This window comes from Eretmochelys imbricata, chromosome 7 (genome assembly GCF_965152235.1).
Source record: "Eretmochelys imbricata isolate rEreImb1 chromosome 7, rEreImb1.hap1, whole genome shotgun sequence".
NCBI lineage: Eukaryota > Metazoa > Chordata > Testudines > Cheloniidae > Eretmochelys > Eretmochelys imbricata.
In genome coordinates, this window is record NC_135578.1 from 22,875,401 (window position 1) to 22,902,012 (window position 26,612).

Here is a 26,612-nt window from a genome sequence, read left to right on the forward strand (position 1 = left end):
TCAGCAGGGCGCTGGCCGGCCTCTCTCTAGGACCCGGGGGAAGCTGGTCCCGGGCAGGGGCCGGAACGCAGCGCTGGGGAGGGATGAATTGTAATTCCCCGGCTTGGGAACCCGGGGCATCCCGAGCAGCCGCCGCCGCCGCAGCCGCGGAGGCGGGGTGGAGGTTTGCCCTGGGAGGCTGCGGGAGACAGAGCAAAGCCGCTGCAGCCGGCCGCTAGGCGCAAGGCAGACGCGGTGCCCACGCCGCGGGCAAGCCCCCTTTGCCCCGGCCCCCCCTTGCCCCGGGAAGGAGGATGCACCACGCCGTGGGTTTGGGAGATTTGGCTGATTTTATGCAAGCACCAGACCCGGGCTGCGTCTGGCAGGGCGGCTGCTGAGGCGGCGGCTGCTCTTGCCCGGCTTTGGGCGAGCTCCCTTTGTGCACGGATTGACCATTGAGCAGCTCCCCACCCCGCCCCCTCCAGATCCCCTACCCTAGGGAGCCTGACACTAGCAAGTGGAGCCCAGCGGGAGGAGGGGGTTGGGGGGAAGTTGCAGCTCCGCTGCTGGTGGTGGGGAGATGCAGTCTGAGGCGGACCTGCAGGGGAGAGAGGTGGTTGCTGTGTCCAGGAGGGGCAGAGCCCCGCGGGCAGCTGCAGAATCCAGGTCCAAGTGAAGAAGTGCAACGGCCAGCACCATGAAGCTGCGGCTGCACCAGGCCCTGGCGGTGCTGCTGGCCTGGGGTGAGTGCCTTTGTTGCTTTGATTTTAAAGTGATTTGTTTGCGGGAGAGCGAATGAAATCGGGGGGGAGAAGCTGCTGCAATCCCAGCAGCGTTCTGTCAGTTGCAGAAGACTTGCTACATTAAAGCAGCTTGGACAAAGCCCTGGGAATAATAGACTGGTGGGGTCGATCCTGTCTGGGGACCAGTGGGGTGAACTAACTAGGACTTCTCTATCACCAGGGAGCCAAGTCCTGGGGAATAGACCATAGGGACCAAACTGGCTCTGGTCCCCAGCACCTGGCCAAGTAAATGGGACCTCCGCTCTCTTGTCTCTTCTGTTACTGAATTATTAAATAAAGCAATAACTCGCTGGGTGTGAATGTGAAGAGATAGGGAGACAAGAAACCACAACCACTCTGATCTGCCGGTCCTTCACCTCTAATGAGCTAGGTAGCTCCCCAGAAGGGAACATGACTTGTTATTAGTGAGTAACCCCCCCTCTTCTGTATCTTTCCCTAGAGTTTGGGTTATGTGCTAAAATTCACAGCAATGTGCTCTTTACTTCTGTGCAGCTTTGAGATCTTGGCTGGGCAGCTTCTCCCCTCCTTAAACCACTATTTTTAGGGATATAAGATTACGCTCAGTCTTTCAAGTCTAGATTTTGTGACCCAAGTTTCGTTTCTATACTTTTTCCTTAATTTGATTTTATGAAGGGTGCATGTCCACTCCATGATAGTTGTAAGAATCATTTTATTATTATTATGTAGTGTGAGGATTTTGGGGGAGGGGGGAATCATTTGCTACTTATATGTTCTAAAAGTTTATTTCTTAGGAAGAAGAATGTGTGTTAAGGCTGCTAAAAATGTCTTTGGGCAGGGAAGGTGTATGCTACAATAAGCACTTGTCCAACTGAAATAAACAAAGCGGTGTTATTATGGAGAGGGTGGAAATAGCTCTGAATGTAGCATGCTTTCTGCATGCCATTCTTTGAGCTGGGATTCTTGCATGCTGTTGTTTTTCCCAAGGGGGCTATAGAGATGCCCCTATCTTGTGCTGCACAAAAAATATCTTTATTTAGGGGCTTTTTCAGTTTACTAACCACTGTGAAGTTGCCCAAAAAAAAAAAAAAAAAGGAAACAAGTTCACTGGCCCCAAAGATCCTAATCTTGAAATTTGGAGAAGGGGTGGGGCATTTATTAAAGCCGATTAAGCACATAAGTAATTATACTTAGACTAGTTATGAGGTCTGTGCTGCTTTTTTTATATAATCTGCTTGGAGATGTTTTCAAACAAGGGGCCTCTCTCAAAGAACTCTGGGAAAGAGAGTTTTGCCTTTTAAAAGAAAAGTAGTTTGAATTTTGGGGTAGTGCTGTGAAAACAGAACTTTGAAATGGAGCATTAGAAGTGTAAGCCTTCTTTGTCTGGGATCATTTGATAGTAGCCAGGTTTGAAGGCATCTTATGCTGGATCTGGGAGCTTCTCTCCCTGAGCGTAATGAAGGGCCAGTTTCATAAAGAGGTAGCTCGTTTGCACTAGAGAATGTGCTGTGGGGTCAGTAATATCCCACTTCTTGATGTCAGTCAAAAGCACACCCCCAAAACAGCTGAAGGAGAGGTATCAATTGTAAGTGCTTTGGGGCAGGAACTATCTTTTGATTCTTGGTGTGCAGTGCCTAGCACAATGAATCCTGGACCCTTGATTGAGGTCTCTTGGCACTACCGTAACAGAAATAATATATTTTTTTAAAATAATGAAGTGAGACGTTATAGGACAGAAAGGATCAGAAGGCCTATTTAGGGGTCTACTACCAGCTCCCACCATGGTGCTGAATCATCAATGGTGTCCCAACTGCAAATACTTGTGGTTTCTTCCTGCCCCCATAGTGGGTGAACCTCCCATCACCTAATACATTTCAAACCAAGCTGCACCAGTCATATAAGAATGTGCTGTAAGGAACCTTCCCGCGCTGTGTGAAGGGAGATTGACAAATTGCAACCTAACAGTTCTTCTGCGTCTCTGATTTCTGATTCAGCTGTTTACCTCTGTGTGCTGGCACTCCGATTTGCAAATACAGCTCAGAGTGCATCACGGAGCGAGTGGAGCACTGCACCACCAGAGATTCAGGGATATCCCTAGTACGCTTAGCATCTTAAATCGGCAGAGCTCTGATGTGGGGATAGGGGTAAATGGGCAAATCTTTGCTTGTTGGCTGACTATGCAGCCCACCTCAGTTTATGGAGCTCTACTTATGGTGGTCCAGAAGTGATTATGTACCCTTTTGGGTACATGTCCCCTTCCCAAATTGGTGATATGATAGTGGGGGCAAAATGGGGAAAGAGGGACCCACCAGTGAGGTTATAGGGTGGGGTGGGGAACTCAGAAACCAAATGTGGTTTAAATTATGCCACCAGAGTGTGTCTTTGTTAGGAGGAGGAGGGATCCAGTGGCTACCCCTCTTTCCACTGGGGTCATCCAACTGTTACAGGATAAGGTCTCAGCCCATCTCCTAGTGAAAAGTTCTCTACAGCATAGAAAGCCACCACAGCTGGGACCTCCCTGATATGCATTTCTGCAGGAGACTCCAGCAGTGAATGAGGATGGAGACAATGACCCCCTCATCCTTGGAGGGTGAGGTGGGGAGGTCCCTGGAAGGGAGCAATACGTATGTGGGACAGTCGCTCTGCTGCTTCCCAGGCTGTAACTGGTCTGTGCATCGAAGCTGTCTTCTGGGCTGTAAAGCCAGCAACTTTCACCAACACTAACTTCACAATTATTATTTTAAAGCTACATTAATTACACAGACAGGCACTTGGGAGGTGGCGTTAAACCTCATCTGGGAGCTACAGGAGTTGGGCTACATTATACCAATATCAGGTGGAGATGCCTAGACCGGCGAAACCTTCCAAGTTTCCTTCCAACTTCTGGAAGGGCCTCTCTCTCTGCTGAGATGCGGCTTTGTACCTTTACCGTGATCCTCCATCTGACAGCAACAAAAAGGGGTTTGTTCCTTAGAAGTCTCCCGATTGTTTCTCTCTAATAGCACCTAGATAATATGGGGGTGGGAGGAGACACCGAGAAGGGCATAACTTAGTACCAGCTGAATCCTTAGGCTAGTGAAACTGGTGTTGTGGGGGGCCAGTGGGTGAACTCATTAGCTAGCTGCCTCTGGAGACCTGGATTCTTACCTAGTGTAGAGGTTACAAGTGAAGAATGAGGACTCTGCAGTGAGTCTACATTGCAAAACCTGCACATAGGTTTTCATGATTGGCAGTCCCAGCTGAGGAGAGGTTCAGGTCTGGGATAACTGGGGGTGCTGCAGGACAGAAATGAGGTATAGCAGGGGAGCCCCAAAACTGGAATAGAACGGGAGGCTGCAGGACAGGAATGAGGTGTATTGATGGAGCTTCAGCTTGAGACCCAGGAATGAAACACTAGCTGCTGCAGATTGTGTTTAAGGGACACTGGCCAAGCTCTGGGGTGGTGGCAAGTCAGAATTGAGGTCCACTGTCAGATCTGGCTGTTAATCAGCATGCCATTTGCCTGAGCATTGCCTGGCTCTAGCCAGTTATCTAAGCCCTTTGCTTTCATGAATAGTAAATTTATGAGGTTAAGAGAAAAACATCTCCCTCCTCCTCCCCATATCACCCCAGGTGTCTGTCTGCATGTGGCTGTGTGAGTGCCAGGCTCTATTAGATAATTCTTTCCCCTCCGTCTGTCCGCTTAGACAATTCCTCGTTAGTACTGTATAAATGAACCCACGCCTAGGGAGCATAAATCAGGATGGATGAAAATTCCCTGCAGTCAATTTTTCCTTTGCCTCTTCAGTAACATAAGGAAATGTTCACTTAATTATAGGCATCAGGGATTGAAATAATTACATGAAGACCTCGAAGGGAAGCTCCAGGCGACAGGCTACAGATCAGAACACATAAAAGTTTCCCCTCTGCTCAGAGTGGGTAGCAGCTCTAGAGTATTGTGGGTAAAATAAGCCAACGGTAGCAACAAAGCAGGCTAGACTGCAGAGTACAGTGTAAGGGGGTGAAGGGTGAAGGTGCACTGAGTCCTGCTGCTGGCGACCGTGTGAATTTGCTGCCAGTTCTCATTGGTTATTTAAACACGTAATCCCAAAAGAATGGAGACAAGCTATTTGTCACCCGCACGAGTGCAGCCTGGGCAGAGGCACAACGGAGGCAAAGCAAACACATGCAGCCATTTGTTTATAGGGGCAGGGATCCTGGCAAGGCAGTTGTGCCCTGCTTAGCTAGGATGAGACCCGTGCTGTTCATGTCCCTGGTTAAACCCGGTTGTTGGCAGGATTCAGGCATGGATTCCTTGATGGGGGGAGAGAGATCTTGTGTGTGTGTGAGAGAGAAAGATATTAGAGCTCTCCCTCAACATGACAGTTACAACCAAGCCTGGTTACACTACTGTCTTTCTTTGCTCCTTTCAATTTTGTAGTCTAGCGTGGAATGAACAGTGTTTTAAATGGTGTCACAAAACTTCACTGAACTCTTGAACATGTCCAGAGGCTGAGTCCAGTTAAGGAATATACATGAGGTCCTGACTAAACCACAGCATGAAACTGTTGAAATTGGATCCTGTGGCTTGGATATAAATATAGTAGAGGGGATCAACACAGTGTACCATATAACAGAAGGAAGTCCTGGGAGACCCTTTGTACGCACGGGCTGGAACTGAATTTTAATTGCTGTGTTTAAGCTTAGTTCTGGCAAAGTCAGTGTAAACACCATTTGGCTGACTGGGCTGATGGGGCCTCTAGCATGTTTCTTAGAAACCTGTTCCTCTGTGCTCTGGTCAAGGAGCTCTGGCTCTGCAACAGCTGTGCTGTTGGAGCCAATAATGTAGCTTTATTTGGTACACCTCAGATCCTATAACACTTTGAGGGGTTATGCAGTAAACTGGGAGGAAAAATAAGAGGCAAGGGCAAAGAGAGATGTTTCAGCTGATAGTGGAATTGCCCTGGAATGGTGATGGAGCAGAAGGATCCGTAGGTTTTTCCCAGACAGCGTGAGGTGCAGAAGGCAGCTACTAGAAGAATGGAAGGACCAGGAAGGGGAAAGAAACCAGGTCTGTGAGGATTTGAAAACAAGGAGAGTAATCCTGATCTGGATCCTGGAATGAATGGGGTGGGGGAGGGAGGCGAGTTGGGTTTGTTCAGTGCTGGTGGATGGGATCAGTTTTCACTGCATGTGTGAGGAGGCATTGGGCAATGGTCTGCTCAGCATCTGGATCCTCCTAGCGTCGTGACACATGCTGATGATGGGCGCATGCCCTACCTTTCATAGTTGGTCCGTGTTAAGGACCTGGTTTTTCAGAAGTGCTGTGTGTCTGTATTGCTGATTGAAAATTGCAACCAGTTGAGGTGAATGGGAGCTGGGGGTGGGGGTGCTCAGCAGCTCTGAAAATAAGACCACAAGATCAGGGCCACGTGGTTCTGAGGCGAGGTAGCCTCTGCCCAAGGGGAGGCAGTTTCCAGCACTGCCTGAGCAGAACCAGTTACCACGTGTAGGCCTAGATTCTCTCCTGCATCCTCCCTGAAACAGCAAAACCGTCTGGTGTGCCCTTCTGTGCTAACTGCGGTGCGCCCTCTCCATCCCTCCCAGCATTCCCCAAGGTCGTCTTAGTGCAAGAGCCCCCGTCTTGCTTGGTTTGGTGGCTCTGGGGTGGGGAAGGAGCATGATGAAACAGACTTACCCCTTCCCATAGAGATCCTGCATCCTCTGTAACCTCCCGGCAAAAACTCTCCAACTACAAAGACCTGTCAGGCCACATCTTGCCCATCCTTTTCCAGTCAATGGAGAATTGTTCCCATGATGGGTCATTAAACTACCACCACCACCCCGGCCTCCCCACACACATACCTACATCCCAGTATCCCAGGAAACATACTGGGGCCCAGGGAAGATAAGTGTGCTAGAAGGAGCCCTTGGTAAGGCACCTGTGTGCTCACCCCTTGGACTGTGCCAGAGGCATGCCAGCCTTCAAACTGTTTTCCAAAACCCTAATTAGAAATGATAGCTCCCCTAGGCTTCTTAATCCAGCATTCAATTTAAAATGTTCCACTAGTAAATGAGAGCGACACAGCAAGGGGGGAATAGAGTGGGGGGGAGGCGAGGAATCTCGTAGGGGGAAGGAACAGGGGTCAGATAATCTGTAACAATGAGCACACATCAGGCCGATTAACTCTGGCTGGGGTCTGAGCCTCTAGTATGTTTCTTAGTCCATGTCATTGAGCGTCCATGGGGCTGCTAATGGTGCAGATGATAGACAGGAGCATCTGAGAGCAGCGACTCAAACGAGGAAAGTCAAGTTCCTTCTCCTTCTCTTCCTCCTCCATCCGTATCTGGGATCAGAATTATCCTTGTGATTTCTCAGTTCGTTTTTGTTTTGTGTTTCACACTGCTTTAAAGAACCTACATAATAGCCGGACAAGCTGGTTGTCATTGTAAGTTTTAGCCTTAATTCCAGATCCGTTTCCCTCCTCAGCTCCCTGTGCCCACATCTCCCTCCTCTCTTAATGCCCTTGGGCCTTGCTCCCTCAGCTATTCCATTCTACACAGAGTTTTTGGATTGGAGGGGGAGGGGACATCGTTAGTAGATGCTTCCCTCCGCCAGTCATTGTGCTGCTGTCCTAACTGATTATCAGCAAGTGACCCTTTCCTGACCCTGCTACCCTGGTAAATAACATTCGTTGGGAAAACCCTTGGATCTGTTCGGGGTAAAGCTTGAAATGGAAGCTGGACAGCAGCAGGACCAAACTTGGCTGGAGCCCTGAATACTCCATTTCCCTTCACTGTGTCATGGCTGCCCTCTTTCTGGTTGGGGACAACTTGAGACCCTCCTGACCCCCTTTGGTGCCTGTCACACACCCAGCTGGGAGGCTGTTGTACAGAATCTGCCAGTCAGAGACATGCCCCCTTTGAAGGAACCAATGCGTCCTGGCTAAAACTCCCCACTCGATCTCTTCTGCAGTCATGGGGTTTTGTTTGCTTGTGTGTGTTGTTCTCCTATCAGTTGATCTATATTTAAAGTACCGTGTCAGAAAACTGACACCAAATGGAAATTGTTTGTTCCCCCTTTGCTCTCCAAAGGAGTCTGGCTTAGGAACAGCCTTGGTGGGTGTTGGATCTCCACTCCAGCCATTGGTCCATTTCCTTCGAAGTATGCTCCTGCCTCTGCTTTGAGTCATCCTTTGCCTGTCTTGACAACTGCCATGGGCCTCCCTAGGAAGCACTTGGGAGAATGTGAGGGGTGTGTCAATAAAGATTCCAAAGAGACATCCTGGGCCTGATTCTCCAGGCCCCTGTGCCTTGTGTTGCCCCTTTCAACTGTGCAAAGTGGATGTAAAACACTCCCATGCGTGTGAGTGGGGTGGCTGCATTTTATACTCACTGTGTGCAAGTGTAAATGAATGCAGGAAATGCAGGATAGCAGAGAACTAGGTTGCGAGTGTGTGCCAGGACGGGGAGGTGTCCTGAGTCCAATTCCTCCATCTAACCCTTCTGTGACGCTATTACAAAAGTAAACACCCTGCAACAGACCCGGGGCTTTCCCAGGGACTAAAGCAACTACTTGGTCTTTCACCTGATGCTGGATGCAGAGGCACACTTGCATTTGGGAGATGTTCCTAGAGAAAGCAGGTAGTGCCCACATGAACCATCTCTGCTGACAACTCACTCCAGAGTTTGAGACAAAGTAATTTTATCTTGTGCTGAGGGTAGTGGAATTCTGGGCTCAGCAGAATTTGAGTTTTATTATTTGGTAAATTCCACAGTTAAGATCAGTCATAATAACTGGAAGAAAAGGTTATAAATAAACAGTGTTAATATATTTTCACAGTTTCACAGCAGGGCTGTGGGGGGCTCCTTGCATGGATGCGGGCCATGACAGCAGGGCTGCCTAGGACTGTGAGGAGGAGGACAAGTCCCTGGCCATGAGGGAGACCACCCCATCACTGAACAGCTCTGGCCCAGGGACAACCCTGCACTCCTAACTGTTTAATGAGTTAATAAGGCCGTGACAGTGGGGCTGCAGAGGGCCCCCTATGTGGCCATGGGGCCTGGATACCAGATTCCTGTGGGCACCAAATGCAAGGGAGGCTGTGCTCGCTGTCTGCTGTCGATGGATATTTTGTTCACTGATTTCTGTGTAGGGTGGCCACATGTCCCATTTTGGCCAGGACAGTCCCCTTTTTTAGCCCTGTCCTGGCCATCCCGATGTTTTTGGCAAAACTGGACATTTGTTCTGTTTGCTCTTGCCAACTGATCATCTTGCACAGTTTTGCCAAAAAGTGGGTGCAACCCCTATCAGGGATTGGAGGAACACGCGGGAGAGAGGGGGGCGAGCAGCAATGCCAGCCCGCACAAAAGGGAGGGCTCAGGGGAGCGGCTTGGGCTGGGCCTGGGCGGGCAGTGGTGGGGCTCGGGCTGGTCTCGCGCGTAGAGGGGAGAGGGAAGCCTTGGGCTGGCCCAGGGTGGGTGGCAGGGGGATTCCGGCCAGCCCCGCGGGCATGTGGCAACGGGGTTCAGGAGGGGGAGGGGGGCCTCAGGCCGGCCCCACATGAGTGGCAGGGAGGGCTGGGGGGGAGGCTCGCGCGGGGGCAGGGGGCCTTGGGCTGGCCCTGTGAGGTGTCCGATTTTCCCTTTGAGAAAATACAGTCACCCTATTTCTGTGTATCAGGGAAAGTCGATGTTTACCAACTACTGATGATTTCAATCTAATCCTGCCCAGCCTAGTTATAACCACCTGGTGGGGAAGGTCCAAGAATGTCTATCTGCCACCACCATTTTGCTGTAGCCAAAGTAACGAGGAAGGGTGGAGATGCCCAACTCCAAATAAATCGCCGCCATTTTTGTGGGACCTACAGAAAAAAGGAGCTGTGCTGTTCTCCTCTTGTTACTGCCCCAGCAGTTCACTAACAAACCATGTGTGTAGCAGCCTAGGCCTTCCTGGGCATTTGAGAGCGCAAGGGTGGCCTTGTGGTCAAGACACTATGTGGGGATTCAGAAGAACAGAGTACAGTTCCCAGTTCTGCCACAGACTCACTACATTACCTTGGGCGTGTTGTTGCACCTCTGCTCCCTCACCTCTATAACTGGGAAAATAATACTCCCTTTCTCCCACTCTGTGTCTCTCTTGTCCATTGAGATTGTTAGCTCTTTGGGGGCAGGGATTGTTTTTTACTGTGCGTGTGTACGGCTTCTAGCACACAGGGGTACCGCTCCCAGCTGGGGCCTGAAGGTGCTACTCTAATACACATAATCAATTACCAGCTGTTTTTGCATGAGAACAAGAAAATCCTGAACAAAATTGTGTCAGTTTAAGCTCTTTAGAAGCGGAGAGAGGAGAGCGCTCCAGTAGAACTGAACCTGCGAAGTCATTGCCTGTCAGGGACTATCCCATGTCTGGGCTTCTGCTGCAAAGCTCAGGATGTCTCAGTCCCACTGAGTGACTCAGCCACCTGCCGATGAGTTTGCCCATCCCTTGGGATGCCTGGAGAAGTGTCTCCACTGGCTGCATTATGCTGCAGTAGCTTTTCTTTCCATAATGCAGCTGCTTCTATGATAGTTTCTTTCCATTTATCTGTGCTGGGCTGAGCTGATCTTGTCTTAGATCAATAGAACAAAATTAACAAAACCAAGCAGTGCTTGGGAACAGGTGGGGGGAGAAAATAAATATTTCCTACATCAGTAGTGAAAAGACTCTTGAGGCCAAACACAGGCAGCATACTTGAGAAATGCAGCCCGTCATTCCCAAGTTTCCCAGGAACAATGGCAAGTGATTTCTCTCTAGAGCTCTGTACAGGCGTGGGAGGGGTGGTCTGAGCCCTCAGCTGGGAACTGGCAACTTCTGGCTTCCGCAGCTGGAATCTAGAGGGAATATCCCTAGGTGTTACATCCTTCATGCCTCAGATTCCCTGTAAGTAAATGGGCATAATACTTAACCATGTCCCAAAGCTCTAGTGATGATTAATTAACTAGATGGTTGTGAAGTGCTTGGAATATGACCATCACTATAGATGGGCTTAGTCTGTATTTAAAAGTATGAAAGAGAAACTGACAAGGTCCCATGTTGGATATGTTCTTCTACCCTAAATCTGAGAGCATCTCGGTCCCTGTGTACAGTGCTGCCACGAAAGGTTTGTTCCGTGTAGGTATAGTGCAGGGGGGGCCAACCTGGGGCTCCGGAGCCACGTGCGGCTCTTCAGAAGTTAATACGCGGCTCCTTGTCTAGGCACCGACCCTGGGGCTGGAGATACAGGCGCCAACTTTCCGGTGTGCCGGGGGGTGCTCACTGCTCAACCCCTGGCTCTGCCACAGGCCCTGCCCCCACTCCACCCCTTCCCGCCCCCTCCCCTGAGCCTGGTCTCCCCCAGAGCTTCCTGCATGCCATGAAACAGCTTGTCGGGAGGTGCAGGGAGGGAGGGGGAGGTGCTGAATGGTGGGGCTGCCAGTAGGCAGGAGGCACTGAGAGGGGAACTGATGGGGGGCTGCCGATATATTACTGTGGCTCTTTGGCAATGTACACTGGTAAATTTTGGCTCCTTCTCAGGCTCAGGTTGGCCACCCCTGGTATAGTGAATGGCAGTTAACTCTCCACTCTCCAGGTGTTTCAAAATAGAAGGGTCGCTCACTCAGTTATGGGGAAGAGCCCCTTGCCTCTGTTCCTGTAGGGAAGAGCTGAGCTTCTGTAGAGGGCTGTCGCAGTGAGCAAGAGAGCTGTATAAGGCTCATGTGAGTGAGCTGAATTACATGTGTAACGTGCCCTGTACAACAAACTATGTTCCTAGGAGGGAGATAATGGAGAGAGAGAGAGTCCTGGGGTGAAATCCTGGCCCCACTGAAGTCAATGGAAAAACTCCCATAGACTTCCGTGGAGCCAGGATTTTACCCTGAGTGTTTAAAATTCTGCCTTCTCTCCAGGAAGGGTGTTTAACAAGAATTCAGTGTTTGTGATCCGTTTCAGCCTGCAAGGCAGGACATCCCCTTATTATTTATTTATTTAGTAATTGACCACAGCGTGCCATAGGCCCTGCAGACAAATGAAACAGCTATGTTCCCTTCCCTTAATACCTCCCAGTCTAATGGTGGTTACAGCACAGCAGATGATACAAGCAGTCGGGGTGGGGAAAAGGAGGGCCAGGGTTACAATCATAAGGTCATGCAGTTACTTTGGCTTGCTGTATACATCTCCTGGGGGATCCACCAGAATAGGTATACACACATGCAGAGAATGTGTCTCTCTCACCCCCACCCCCACAGAGTAAATAATGACTGGTATCTTTTCTAACCTGTTGTGATGAAGGTATTTATCTCGTATTCAGAGTACTGGGCGCTTCCTAGCCTGGTTAGGAGATGCCACTGACACCGAGTCGCTTCAGGACAAATGGATTGTTACGGTTCCAGAACTGCAGATTTATATCTGAACGGAGATGCTTCTGTGCTTAGGCAGTAGGGCACACTTTGGTGGGGCTGGGCAGTACGTGAACGTGCATTAACGCAACTGTTCCCTCCAGAGGGTGGCTTAGCAGGGTAAGCCCCAGGTCGGTAATGTCTAGACCAGAGGTTGGCAAACTACGGCCCGTAGGCCACATCCGGCCTGCTGGACTGACCTGCCCAGTCCTTGAGCTCCCGGCCGGGGAGGCTGTCCCCCCTCCCCCGCAGCTACACCGCCGCGCGGGGAGCGCTCTGGGTGGTGGGGCTGCGTGCTCCTGCAGGGCAGCACGCCAGCGCGTCTGGCTCCGGCTGGGCGGCGTGACTGCCAGACATGCTGCTCTGAGCGGCGTGGTAAGGGGGCTGGGGCAGGGGGTTCCAGGGAACAGTCAGGGGACAGGGAGCAGGGGGCGGAGGTTCCGGGGGGGAGATCAGGGACAGGGAGCAGGGGGTGGTTGGATGGGGCAGAGGTTCGGGGGGGGCGGTCAGGGGACGGGGAACGGGGGGGGGTTGGATAAGCGTGGGAGTCCTGGGGCCTGTCAGGAGGTGGGGGTGTGGATAGGGGTTGGGGCAGTCAGGGAGCAGGGGGGGTTGGATAGGGGGTGGGGGTCCCAGGATGGGGTGGTCAGGGGACAAAGAGCAGGGGGGGTTAGATGGGTCAGAGGTTCTGAGGGGGGCAGTCAGGGGTCGGGAAGTGGGAGGGGGCGGATAGGGAGTGGGGGCCAGGCTGTTTGGGGAGGCACAGCCTTCCCTACCCGGCCCTCCATACAGTTTTGCAACCCCAATGTGGCCCTCGGGCCAAAAAGTTTGCCCACCCCGGTCTAGAACCACAGGTTCAACGCTGGCTGGGTCAACTCAGCCATTCATCCTTCTCATACATAACTGAGTTTTGTGCAGTTTAGGGAAGATCTTAAAACTAAGTGTCAGTCTCTGTAGCATGCACCAAGATGCCCTGGCCTAAGTTGGAGCCTTTGGATAAAATGTTACCTCCCCATCCCTCCCGCTGTGCAAAGTGCTGATGCAGTCTGCCCTAGAGGTGGTGCATTTCAGAGGTGCTGTCTGTGTGCAGCATGGGAAGCCCTTTGAGATAGAGGGTCCTATAGGGATGTAACATACGGTGGTATTATTTAGAAAATGGGTGGGACTGCGGAAGCAATCTAGCTTGTTATGTTTCCAGCCTATCTAGGTTATCAGACAACCACCACATGGGGCTCTGAACTTGATGGCTGCATCAGCCTCTCTTCGGATCCATTGGCCCAAGACAAACAGCATTGCGTTTTTATCCCTTCTACTCTGCTTATTTGTCATTTAGCATAAATCTGACTTAAAACGAATATAGAAAAATCAAACACACAATCTTCCAGAACACGAGCCTTCTTATGGGCTCAGAATTTTGAATGTCGCCACTGTAATCATGCAGTGTAGTTGTAGCCATGTTGGTCCCAGGATATTGGAGAGACAAGGTGGGCGAGGTAATATCTGTTATTGGACCAATGTCTGTTGGTGAAAGAGACAAGCTTTTGAGCCACACAGAGTCTTCTTCGGGTCCACTGCAATCAGGCAGCTTTGGCCCCAGCCACATTGCGTCTAATAAATTCAGTGGGGCCAGATCCTCAGCAGGAGTAGATCGGCCTAGTTCCCTTGAAGTCCATGGAGCTGTGCTGGGGTAAGTGCCTGGGGCACCACTGACCTCAGCAGAACGACACTGCTTTACGCCAGCTGAGTCTGGAGGTGAACTTGTTGTGTCTGTGTAGCTTCTTGTGTATATTTCTTAAACAGCCATGATTGTTTTTGTCCTAAGCTAACAGTGCCCTCAACCTGAGGAGGGTAGGGGGTTATTTCAGAGAGTGCGGCAGGAAGCTAGATGGGCTGATCTGGTTTGACAGGAGGCAGGTTACTGGGTTATATGGTCTTGTTGGTCTGACCCAGTACAGCTGTGCCTGGAGCAATGGAACCCGTGGCCAACTCAAAACGCATGTGTCTCATTTCATCAGTTCCCATTCCTCTCTCACTCTGTTATTCTGACATGGGTCTCCCTGTCACTGTGTAGGGACCTTGTGCATCTGCCTTGTTTCATCAGAGGAGCCCACCACCGAGGGTCTCACCTCAACCTCCTTGGTGGAGTTTACAATGATGTCCCATCTGGAGCTACTGGATTCCCATGAGCAAAGCAACCTGGAAGCTACGGAGCCTGACCCTGTCCTCAGTGCCCTGCATGCCTCCGCGGGATCAGGCTTTGCCAGTGAGGAGAATGAGGAGTCCAAGATCCTACAGCCCCCCCAGTACTTCTGGGAAGACGGGGGAGATCTCAACGATTCCAGCCTGGATCTGGGACCAGCAACAGGTAGGTTATTTTTATCCCTTTCTTTCCTTTCTTCCTCTGGGGGAGACTCTGTTCCCTTGCCCTGACATAATTCTTGCTAAGAGGAGCTGGGATTAAACATCAACTCTGTTATCTCACTTCAGTGTCTGATGTGTCCCTAGGGAGCCCTGGGCCTGGGTGGATATTAAAAACCAAGGTATGGCTGGATCATTATTCACAAGCTAAGGAAAGAATCACCTTTATCTCTGTCTCTTGCTTGCCTCATCCTCCCCCTCTCTGTCTCTGTCCTCTTATTCTCCCTTCAGTCACCTTTCTCTCTTTTCCCTTGCTACTGTGAACTAAACTAAGTGCAATCTAGTCCTCTGAGCATAAGCCTTGGGTAATCCAGGCAGGGCCTGGGTTTGAGTCCCAGCTGAACTCACTAGGCCCAATTCTAAGCCTTGACTTCAGTAGTAGTTTGGCCAGAGTATGGCCAATAGGATCTGGCTGGCTGTGTCCTGTCAAGTGAGTCAACCAACTTACTTGGGCAGCCTGTCAGGCTAGCTAGAAAACTGGGACAAAAAGTAAGGACTCTCTCACTGTAACTGGGTGCCATATCTGAGCTGAACTTCCTCTGGAGAAGGTAATATACACAGTCTCTCCCACTTCCCCCCATACAAGACCCACTGGAACCCACTGCTCTGCCTGGGCTGAGCCTCCCCTGGAGAACATAAATCTATACATGCCACCCGCTTCCTTCCAGGCCCACTGGAACCCACTGCTGCATCCAAGCTGAACTTCCTCTATGTTGACATTACAAAAATCAAGTTGAAACTAACCTGCCTGTGTTTGTCTATATAAATAGGGCTCTTGCTTTAACCCCCTCCTCAATCTCCCTGAGCTCCTTAGCAGAAGACGACTTAACTTTTGAGACGCCCACTGGGAGAGGGACGGGATAGGGAAGGGGCGTGTTTTGCAGGCTTTCCTATAGCTTATGAGATTATCCCACATGATTCTGCTCTAAATTCCAGGCTTGGCATGTTTAAATACAGTGCAGGAGACTGACCTTCAGCCCGATCCCTTCTGCCCCCCGCCACATCCTGTGTCTTCATCTCTTTCTCAGTAGGCACTTTCCTGACTTGATTGAGGTCCGGAATTAGAAAGCTGCAGTCTTTTAGTCTTCTCTTTGCACTGATTCCTCTGACCTTAGAAAGGCCTGCACTCCACCTGGGATGAGGGCTGAGCAAGCAGCAGCAGCAATCTAATTTACAGGGGTACAACACATTTTTGCGAGGATGCACAAATGTTCATGCCCTTGCATGCACTGTACTAGCCTGTATGCGTCTTGGGGCATGGCTGTCATTGTCTCAGGACTGGAAATCATCATGCTCACTAACTGTGCTCTGTACATATCCTAGTCACACTCATGGTGACACGCACACACAGAGTCACAGGCACGCCTACACATCACTCATTGTACATGCACACTCCCCCTCTGACACTCACATGGATCATGCAGATGCTCCTCACACACTTGTGCTCATGGTGAGATACACAAAAGTTTACACTCCCCCCATCTCTTGTATGTTCAGCCCCCAGCCTCACATGTATAGAGAACACACTTCGTCGTCATTCAGAAGCACTTTCACACATGTGTAAGCACACACAATAGCTTCACGCTCCCATTGGCTTGTACATCTAGCCAAAGAACCTTAGCCCCTCATCACATTTGCACATTAACAGCAATAAACACAGAGCACCAAAACCAGCCTCATCCCATGCACACACTCGTCATTCAGAGCACACCTGCCTCTTCCCACGCTCGCACAGAGTCTCTCACATGCTCTCTCTTTGCTCTCCTTTACACACACACGTCCTTATCGACTCACCACCAAACAGCTGCAGTACTTCTGAGGGCTGGCCTTCTGCCAGCCAATGCTCTGTGCAGCTCACATCTCAGAACCTCAGTTAATACAACTCCTTGAATTATTCAGCAGCTTGGGAGCTCATTTCTATTTAAAATTTAATTAGAAACCTGGTGTGTGTCATTTGATAATAAAGGATATAGTAATAGCATCCCTAAACAGGGAAGCTTTCCCCAATCACACTTGGCCTACAAGTGTGTGATATACATGCCACATGTGTGATGGAAATGCCATGTGATTCCCTATGGAACTGTGTAACCAATTGCATTTATTATGTTACTTCTAACATACCAACCCATGAGTGATGGATTGTTGTTGTTTTTTATACCAACCTGCCAGAGAAATGTTTCTTTCATTCACCAAATGTAACATTTCCTCCCAAAATTACAGTGGAGTAAGGCCCAAGATGGGAAAATTCAGTTCTGGTCTGCGGTCCAGTATCAATCAAGGCTAGAAATGGGTCGGTGATACCATTAGAAAGGAATGATTCCCAGCTTTGTAACAGGACACATAACATTTGCTTCTTTCACTGTAAAGTGTAAAGGTATTGGGCCTCAAAATCACAGTCTGATGGAGGCTAAATTTCTAGAGATTTCAAAGCTGTGTTCATTTTTTCCCTCTCCCTCTGAAGTCTGTAGAGTTGGACTCAGCTCAGCCTTTGTGTGGCTTTGCAGATGGAGGGATGCAAAATGTAATCCCAACACATTTCTTTGTAATGTTCTCAAACTTTCCTAAAATATGTGTGCTTTTTGTGGCAAACACATGACATTTAGAGAACACCTGGTACTCATTTGGGATGGCTGGCATTACTCAGCTTGTGGCTTTGTCTCTCCTGGGTAACACGCTCCTGCTGATAAAATCTTTATGCCACACCACACTGTATTTACATTGGCTTCAGTGGGTCCCTGCCTGAGTAAGGACCTCAGGATTTGTCTCATACTGTCTTGGATTTTTATCCATGCTCCTCCTCCAACTCTTGCCAAGAATGTGCATTGAAATGCACTGTCCTCCACACTAGCTCATTGCCACCTCCTGTATCTTTTATATATGCACATCCCTTGCCCATCAGTTAATGTATCTTGTAGAGTCAAATACTGAGTAAGGGGGCTTGGCACAGGGGTTTCTGTGGTGGACATGGTGGGGGTTGGAATGCTTTTTCCTTAGGACAAGGAGCGGCAGATGAATTGCTGTACAGCTATGAGTGCAGCAATTGCACAGGCGGCTTTGACTGGCAGATTTATGTATGTGTGGACCCACTAGGTGTGCCCGTAACTCTGCCTTGCCCTGCTTTCAAAACCCCCTCCCATTCAAAACCCATTTGCATTGAGGCACATGGCCTGCAGAGCACAGGGGGGTGAAGGAGGGGGAAAGATTTCTCTGCATCCAGCCTTCCTGCACAGTGGAGCAACATCCATGTCCTTGCCTGTTGGGCAGTGCGTGAGATGGGGTTTAGGATTTACACCATGGCAGCAGCCCTGTAGTGGCTGGAGTCTCAGACCACAGCACCAAAGCCATCACCCCTTTAGCCTTTGCTTAGTGAGTTGGCCGGTATTCTGGGGGGCACAGAGGGTGTCTGGGGGCTAGTGCAGGGTCATGGATCAGTGTGAAGGTATTTCATTGCTTGTTCTTGTGTGTGTGGGAGCCAGCACTAATTATCTGGCTTAGTTTGAAAACCCCACAGAGGATGTGCAGAAAAAAGTAAAGGGAATTTGTAATATACCAGTGCCTCACTAAGGAATGGGGAATATTTCAATGCAGGGTGCTTGGAGACTGAGTCCAGGGTTTTCTGCTTCTCCCAAATGCAGAATGAGTCTCTTCTAGTTCTTCCTGCTGGAATGGTGGCTGTCAATTGTCTCCAAGGCATGAATAAATGATTCTGAATGTCTTGGGAAGCATTGGGGTCTTCCTATGATATTAGGGTGACTGATATGTATATGCAGTAGAACATATAGCACCCCAGCCAGAGGATGAGTACACCCAAGACCTGAAGTTATTGGCACTTCGGTCACTGACTTCAATGAGAACAGGATCTGGCCTGTGAAGTTTAAAACTCCCCCTCGAGGATGATGTGCTTGGCATTTTTCCCTGTCTTTGTTTCTGAACGCAGCTGATACCCTGGCCCAGGGAAGAAGAAGACAGTGCTGTGCGTGTCACATTACAGGGCTGACCAAGGACCAGAGCAGAGACTTGGAGGCAGATCACCACTGGGGTGGATTACTTAAGGAGAGCAGATGTTAACACACAAGGAGGGACCAGTGGAGGAAGAGTCAGGGCAGGGCTGGTGCTCAATACAGGAAAGTAGATGAGGGAGGAGGTGCTCCTGTAATGTTGGAGCTCCTTTCTCGATGTCAGCAGCAAAGCTCTGTGTGTAACACAGCATTGATTTGCTCCTTTCCTTCTAGGCACAAGCTCCTGTTGTAAGCCTGGGAAGGGGAATGAACTGTGCTGTGTTCCACATGGCATGTGCATATATGACAATTTCCTGTAAAGTCCTGGACAAACCCAATTGAACTAAGGTTAAGTGTTTTATGAGTTCATTGTATTAAAAATGCAAATGTTTCCATATTATTGTGGGATTGTGTGTAATGTCTCAAGGGTGGAGGCAAGACTAGTGTAAACCCTGGGAAGTGTTATGATCTTCAAAGGACTCTTTTAAACAATGTGCCAGATAAGAATGAACTTTTATTTGAGTGTGTTTCCTACGACATACTTGGGAGGAGAGGAAGGCAAATTCCTACCTCTGGACCCAACCTTTTGAAGCTATACCCTGGGGAGAAATCCATTGTCTGCTCATCATCTGTTCTCAGGGTCCCAAGATCAAAGAACCCAACTGTATGAAGAAGTAACTCACAGATGCATGGGTGTTCTTGTTCTGTTCAAAAGGTGTTATGAACTTGTAACCACAGAAATACCCCTGGGTGGGGTTTGAGGGACTGACCACCTCCTAGAGCCCATCTTGGAGTTGGGGGGTGACCTCTGGTAAGCTTATTAGTATCCATGTAGGTTATTTTATTGTTTTAATATGTAATGCTTTTACCTTATGAATAAATGTGCTTGCTTAGAAAGGGCTGTGTGGTACCTTCTAAATGTGGGCAATTTATTGCCTCCGAGGAGAAAGCAAAGCAGGCCTGCTTAGGGAGTCTGACTTGCAGGGGAACGCACAGTATCACAGGGAACTGTGCTGCTTGGAAAAACTGTGATCAGGAGGGAGAGATGCAGGTCTCTGCCCATGAGAGGTGATGGCAGAGAAGCTGGAAGCCTAGAGTGGGTGCCCTTGCTCGACCATAGAGAGGAGTGTTGGCGCAGTTGCTCTGAATTATGACAGCATGTTGCAGACTAAAGGACCTGGAGGCATGGCCTCCCTCCCCAGCTGTCCTCAACTGCCTCCTGGTCACCACCATTGGTCTGGTTAATGCTAGGTGACCTGGTATCCCCAAAGCTAATGAGGAAACCAGAAGTTTTTCAAATTGTCATTTGAGTTAGACTTTTTCATTTATCCTTTGCAGTAAAATTAGATTGAGTGACTCCTGCAGGGACGTGTGCCTGCAGCAGGGCCCCAAATGACCTCCATCCCCTCCTGTTTCCTCCTAATGCATTGCATCTCCATGGCAAGCAATGGGGTTTCCTCACTAACTTAAAAGAAAGAAGAATAGGGTCTGCTTTAAAAAAAAATGGCTTCAGCTCCATCCCTGGTGTAACCCCACTAACCTGACTTTATTGACACCAGTGGAGTTGCACTGGGCCATATCCATCCCTGGTGTGTCTGCCTGAATTACAAATCAATATTATTCTTCTTAGGTTCAATCAGAATCAGTCCCACTGCCCTTCCTGTTGATTTTTTTCCCAGTGGTGGGTAGTGTAGGCCTCTAAAATCCTCCACTTACCCCATCTGTTCCTCCCCTGCCAAGACTTCACGTTGGGCCAACCCAAGCTTCGGCTCAGGGACAGCTCTGTGCTCCCTGGCTGCCGAGAGTCTGTTCCGAGAAGAGTCACTTAACGTGTTAGCGCACGTTAAACCAGGATGTAAACAAGCGGCATCCCAGAGCTGAGTGCAGGCAGGGGGCTGCTCAGTGCTAAGCCTCTTACATACGGTCTTTACCAGGTGCTTCATTGCATTAATGTCTTGGCTGAAGATGGGATTAAGAACTGTAGATTTGCTGTCAGTCTGGAAAGGGAGGTGGCTCATTTCAATGGGCCTGGAGGGAAGCCATGGGGATAGCTGTGGCAGAGGGCCATTAATGCACTCAGAAGAAAGGGGGTTCTTAATAGAAGGGCAATGAGGTGGGAGAGACTTTAATTCACTGGTTGTTTAGTTGGAATTTATAATTGTAATACAGTGTCCAGCCCGTCTCTCCTGTTACCCCAGCATCTTCTCTCTCTAGGAATGGCCTCTGTTAAACAGGGAATAAGTGGGAAATTAAAAAGGGTTTTTTGAAGTGCCACATGCCACTGTAATGAACCACAACCACATGTATAAAGACTTGATGTTCCTCAGCAATGATCAAAACTGGGACCCTTAAGCAGGGAAGATTCCTCTGTCAAGGGTGGGAGCCAGCTAGGAAAACGGGGTAGAGAAAACTTGTGTTTTGAATTTTGGTAATAAACCAGACTCCTTTCTTGTAATGGAAAAGCATTCACATCAAGTACATACACAAGAGAAATGCCAAAAAGAGGACAGGTATTTGGAAATGGGGTCACCCTTTCTAGCGTACTCAGGGCTCCCCAGCCAGGAAGCCAGAATCTTTAGCCAGGTTCTCTGAATACTAACCTGATCCTGAACAAGTGATGTACGGTGCAGTATGTTAACGTTGTATTGTAACGTTGCCCTAGTAAAAAGTTTCAGCAAAATAAACCAAACTCCTAAGAGGGGAGAGTGACTGAGAAAGCACCTGCTGTGTGAAGCTTTATTAACTGGGGAAGAAGGTGAAATGGAGGCAGCAGCAGGGCCCCAAGCCAGACTGGGTAAGCCCTGCTACCTGGAGATGTTAGCATCCTCAAACTGGAGTTGCAGACCTCTCCACATGCTGTCCTCTTGTGCCATTCTCCTCTGGGATACAGCTGGGGGTCCCATGCCTTTTTGTGTTGCTCACCCTGCTGTGCTGCTCTATTGTCTCTTAAATCTTCTTTACTGGTACATGTAGTAGATCCTTCCACGAGGAAAAACTCACCTTTGAACATGGCCGTATGTACCCAGGTATGATCTAATCTACCACCGACTTCAGTGGAATGCCCATAGAGTAGAGCAGCACGGTCGGTAGAATGAAGATCTAGCTGTGAAGGGGTTAATGATGAGACTGTAGCTTGCTCACTTTTGACCTCTTCTCTTCCCCTCTCTCTTGCATCCTTCTATTCCATAATAGGTCTCCACTTCCCTGTTGAAATATGATGCACTCATAAACCAGCCTGACGAATCTGGCATTGCAGCCAGCTACCTAATACCCATCCTGTTAACATAATACCCAGTACCTCCTTGCCAGGGTGAGTGCAAGTAACTTGAGTCAATCTGGACTTCATATTCAATGATGTAGGGTGACAGGATGCAGTTACTGTAGAAATCTCAGTAGTACTATGATGGGGGCAGGGTCAGTCTAGCTGCTCGGCACACTGGGGAGGTGGACAAGATATCACCTGACTGTTTCTTTGCATCCAAGCTCTGTGACTCAGACTACAAGAAAAGGTGATCTTGGGGGCTCAGCTTGAGGTGTCTTACAGGGACCTGATGTTCAGAAGGTGCTGGACACCTGCCCTCTAAAAAATCAGACTCCTTTGAAGTGATTCAGGTGGGGACCTTAAAATCAGTAGTTGCTTTTGAAGATCTAGGTCTTGATGTACACTAACTAAAGAGGCTCAACCATTACTCCAGATCCCTGAACTCTGGAGGTGTCTGCATCCCGATTGGGATCTGGATTCTGCAAATATCTTTATAATGGGCAAAACCAGTGCCTGCCAGATCTGAAAACCCCTGAATTTAGGGACAATCCAAGGCCAGATCTGAATTTTGCCATGTGGGCCTCATCTGTAAAGTAACTGGTAGAACAGAGTTCTTTGCAGGATTTTAGGGACCTTTAGGTTTTAATCCGAGCCAGGTTCTTGCTGGGCCAGACATGTAGTAGGACCCTGGGCTTAGCATGCAGGGAGGTGGTGCTAGTGGGCAGTGGAAACGTTAAATCGATTAGCACTGAGTCTGAGGACTCCTGCCTCTGCTTCCATCTCACTGACTCACTGCTGGAGAGAAGCAGCTCAGGTTTCAGTTGTAGGCTGCCCTGTAAACAGAAGCCTGCTGGGAGGTTGCAGGATCAGTTCTCTCTCAGCTTTGATCTAAGTGGTAAGACAGGAGGCTGCAATCCATCAGCTTCCCTGAGGGCTCACTCACCCTGAATGCTCTCTGTTCAGAGGAGAGCAAGCAGGCTGAATCAATCACTTGAGGGCTTTAACCCTCAGGGAATTGGCTAATTCCCAGGTGCTCTAATAGTTTAAGAAAAGGTCAGTTGCAAGCGTTTCAAGGGAGGCTGATGTGCCAGGAGGGTTTCCAGCTGTTAGGGAGTAGTGCTCTTGCTTGCTACTTGGCCAGTCCCAACCCTGTGCAAGGAATCTGTCTGCTTTCCTGCTGTGTGTCTTCGTAGTCCAGTGTCCCATCTCTGACTGTGCCCAGTGCCTTACGCTTCAGGAGGAGGCCAGCCCTTCCCTCCTCACCCACAGTGCACCTGTGCAGGCGCGATTCCCACAGTTCTCAATGGGGCTACTGTATGGAATGCAAATACCAAGTGTTTCAATGGCAGCAGAAGCCTGAGAGCCTGGTGAGGTGCGCTAGTCCTCCCTGACCTAGTGCCCTCAATCCTATGGTCATTCCTGCCATTAACCAGCCTCTGGCTAGTGAGGTAGTGGCTGCTGCATATCTTCAGACAGGCGGATGACGACAGTGCGATTAGCTTCAAATGAGGGCACTTGGAAAGGCTGGTTCCAGACTGCAGCCAGAGAGAGGTTTTCTCTTTGCCTGGGCATTAGCTCACTGCTCTTGCAGCCACCTTGGATGACAGAGCATACACCTCTTTGCTAGCCAAAGAGCAGTGGTGGGGAGCCCTTCAGGTAGCAACCATCTCCTCTGGCCCTTGGAACTCTTGAGACTATTGATCCTGTTTCAGGGGTTTTAGAGCATGTTTGCTAGTGAAGAGGCACTTGCCTAGTAGCATGGATTTATGTCATATGCCCTTCAGAGCTCGGATTGAGCCTAAGAGCTCCAGTGGCCCAAGTGACAATAGATCCCGGTGCCTCGTTTGGGGCCAGAGGTGGGAGAGGCCCCATGGAAGCCCAGTTAACAGCACCCTGGAGGAGCCTGACAGGATCTGGCTTCACTTTGAAGGAAGTCATCAGGAGAAAGTCACCAGCTCCCTGTCACAGTGGGGAGAGTGGGCACTGAGCCATCACAGGCATATAAAGAGCCTTAGGGAGAGCTGGGGGCTGATTTTAATGTAAAGTTACTGATGTGGGAGATCTATATAAATCAACCACCAGGGAAGGAATTGGTCTGTGACACCTCTGTGGTCACTGTTAGGGGCGAAAGGATCAACTTGCTTCCTGCTTTGGGAGTATGGGGGGTGAGACTGATGAGTTGCTTGGGCATCACAGAGAGCTTTACCTGCTATGGAGTATCCAAGCGACTCTTGCTGACAACACACTCTCCCCCCTGAACTGAGCTCCAGACGCAGCAGCAGTAAACGGTGGTTTGGGGACGGTTGTCATTCGGAGGCTCCTCTCATGGACGCACACTGTAAGGCATCCAGACGGCTGCCTCCCACCGTGCTTAATGAAGCATCCACTTTGGCAGCCAGGCAAGAACACGGGCTTGGGGATGTCGGACAATCACTTATTTATTTATGAAGAATAACCACAGCCCAAGGAGGTGGGAGGGCCTGTGTTTTCTGGCTGCAGCAAGACTGCTTTCTGGCTCCCAGCATGAACCGCGCTAGGCGTGGGGGAAATGGGGCTTATTCAGAAGGGGGGCCCAGTACTCAGCAGCATTGTTATTGGCAGCTTCTTGATAAGGATGGAGAGACCGATTCATCCCGGGTGGGTCTCCATTGTCATCAGGGATGAGTGTGGCTGGAGGGTGTGGCCTGTCAGTTGTCAGGAGCTGATCTTGCTGCTACTGTGTCAGTCCAAGACATCTCATAGATCCTTGCTGGGCTTCCAAGAGGGGCCACCGACTGGTCTGATTTTCCTGCTGTGAGGCCAAGTGCTCCCTCACCCTGATATTCCTGATTTTCCTGCTGGATTCCCCTCAAAACACCACACAGGCTGGCCTACCAGAACAGCGCCATGCTGCAGTTAGTGAGCCTTCGGCTGGGGATGTGTGGCTTTAGCTCAGTCCCTGTCTCTGTCCTTTATTCCCTATGGCTAAACAGCTTCTTCAATAACCTGGTGGTTTGGGAACCCAGGAACCATCTGTGAGGTGATTTTATGCTCTGAGGTGCTTTCCTGACCCAGAGTCTGCTCTCAGTGACATCCAAGTCAATCCAGATTTCAGTGGCGTTACCTGTGTGTAACTGAGAGCGGAATCAGGCCTATCATTTTGTTGTTCCTTTCCCCCTAAATCTCTATAATTTCCACCTTAGTTTGGTAGTGGCTAAATGGCGGTACAGTCTGGTATCTGTTTGAGGGCCCCCATATTAAATGAATTGCAGGATCTCAGCCTAGTTCCTAGTGCATGCAAACCCACCTCATGAACACCGCCAACAGAACTGGCACTGATTGGCCCCTGGGTTGGCAGGCTCAGCGGAGAGGCCTGGTACAGAAGGGGCTGTGAAGTCTGAACCCCTCTGTCGTCCCTCAAAGGGTTCCTCCAGGCCGGGGTCGTGAATGCATAGGAAGCTTGCACTGCTGTTGCACAAGCTGCATCTGCCAATCACATTCTTCTCACTAACATATAAACTTAACTCTATTAAATGAACCCATTTCTCTCTTTGGTGGCAAACACCAGGACACTCTCACAGGGCCTCCGACCTCCGTCATCTGTGTCCCTAAATAGATAGACCCTGGGCTCGTTCCCTCCTCCCTGCTTTCATCCCCCAGTCTTTCAGTGTTCATGATAATTCGTGATAGACTCCTAACTGAAGTGTCTTGGATTTGTTTTAGACTACAGTTTTCCAATCACCTCTCATAAGGCCCTGCCCAACGGAAACAGGACGCAGGTTAAAGACAACTGGGAAACTGCCCCCCTTCAGCTGTCATCGGATTCCATGGAGCCTGACCCACATACGCCTTTCTCCGGTGCTCTGGAGGAAGAGGAAGGGCTGCTCCCCATAAACAAGTCTAAGGGAGGGCAACAGAGCAGCCAGACTCGCTGGCCAAAGGACATGTCTTCAGAAGCGGCTGGCCAGGAGGACTCCTTGTTCTCCCTCCTGATCTCCACAGCCTCCAGCAGACTGGGCGTTGTGACTGAGGCAGCTGTAGAAAGGCAAGAGGAGGCCTCTGTTCCTGAGCACACTTCTTCGGGCTTTGACCTAGGGAGCAGCATGGGGCCGAGTCTGCTGCCTGTGTCCTCCATCCTGTCGGTCACCACTGCAGGATCCCAAGGTGTCGCAGAGCATGCCATCGAGGTGACTTCAGGAAATATTGGGGCTACAGTGGTAGCTGGAGTGGAGCTAGCAGGGACCATGGCAACAGCAGAGTCCACACAGACCCTGGTGGGAGCTGGAGTGGCGCCCACAGAGCTCCCAGTGAGAGGGGAGCTCATTGAGCCCACAGTAGGAGAGGGAGAGGCGCAAGTGGGGCCCACAGTGCTAACTGGAATGGAGCAAACAGAGGAAGTTCCTGAGGTAACAGGCAGCCCTCAAGATCCCAAGATTGTTTCTGGTAGTGGTGGTGGCCCCCCAAATGCCAGCTCCTCAGCGGCTTCCTTGGATGGGTCTGACGAGCCAGCTGCAACCCCTTCTCGGAATGGCATGAAGCCGGCTACCGAGACCATGGCAGCAGGGCGGAGCTTTGTGCCACAGACCGGGGACGCCCACCTGGCTGTGCTGTCAACAGGACTGCCCTGGAACTCGGCACAGGTATCCCATGGTGGGAGGGAGGGGGACTCATTATGGAATATGTTTGGGTATTAACCCTTCCTCTCCTAGTGCTGTGTGGATATTAACTTATATTTACCTATCCCTGCTTTCAAATTCCCCATTGCCAGGCTGGTGGAAATAGTTGCTGGGACTTTTCCCATGACCCCACTAAAGGTTGTAG

The 26,612-nt window shown here is 50.0% G+C and overlaps 1 protein-coding gene across 1 annotated transcript in view; it reads left to right on the top strand.

Annotated features, from left to right (window-relative positions):
- The first annotated feature begins 676 nt into the window (after positions 1–676).
- PODXL2 (podocalyxin like 2) overlaps positions 677–26,612 on the top strand; it is a 37,715-nt gene continuing 11,779 nt past the window's right edge. The window contains exons 1-3 of the mRNA XM_077821468.1: positions 677–722; positions 14,206–14,499; positions 25,515–26,431. Of these exons, the coding sequence (XP_077677594.1) occupies positions 677–722; positions 14,206–14,499; positions 25,515–26,431 (1,257 nt within the window). The remainder of the gene's footprint in view (positions 723–14,205; positions 14,500–25,514; positions 26,432–26,612) is intronic.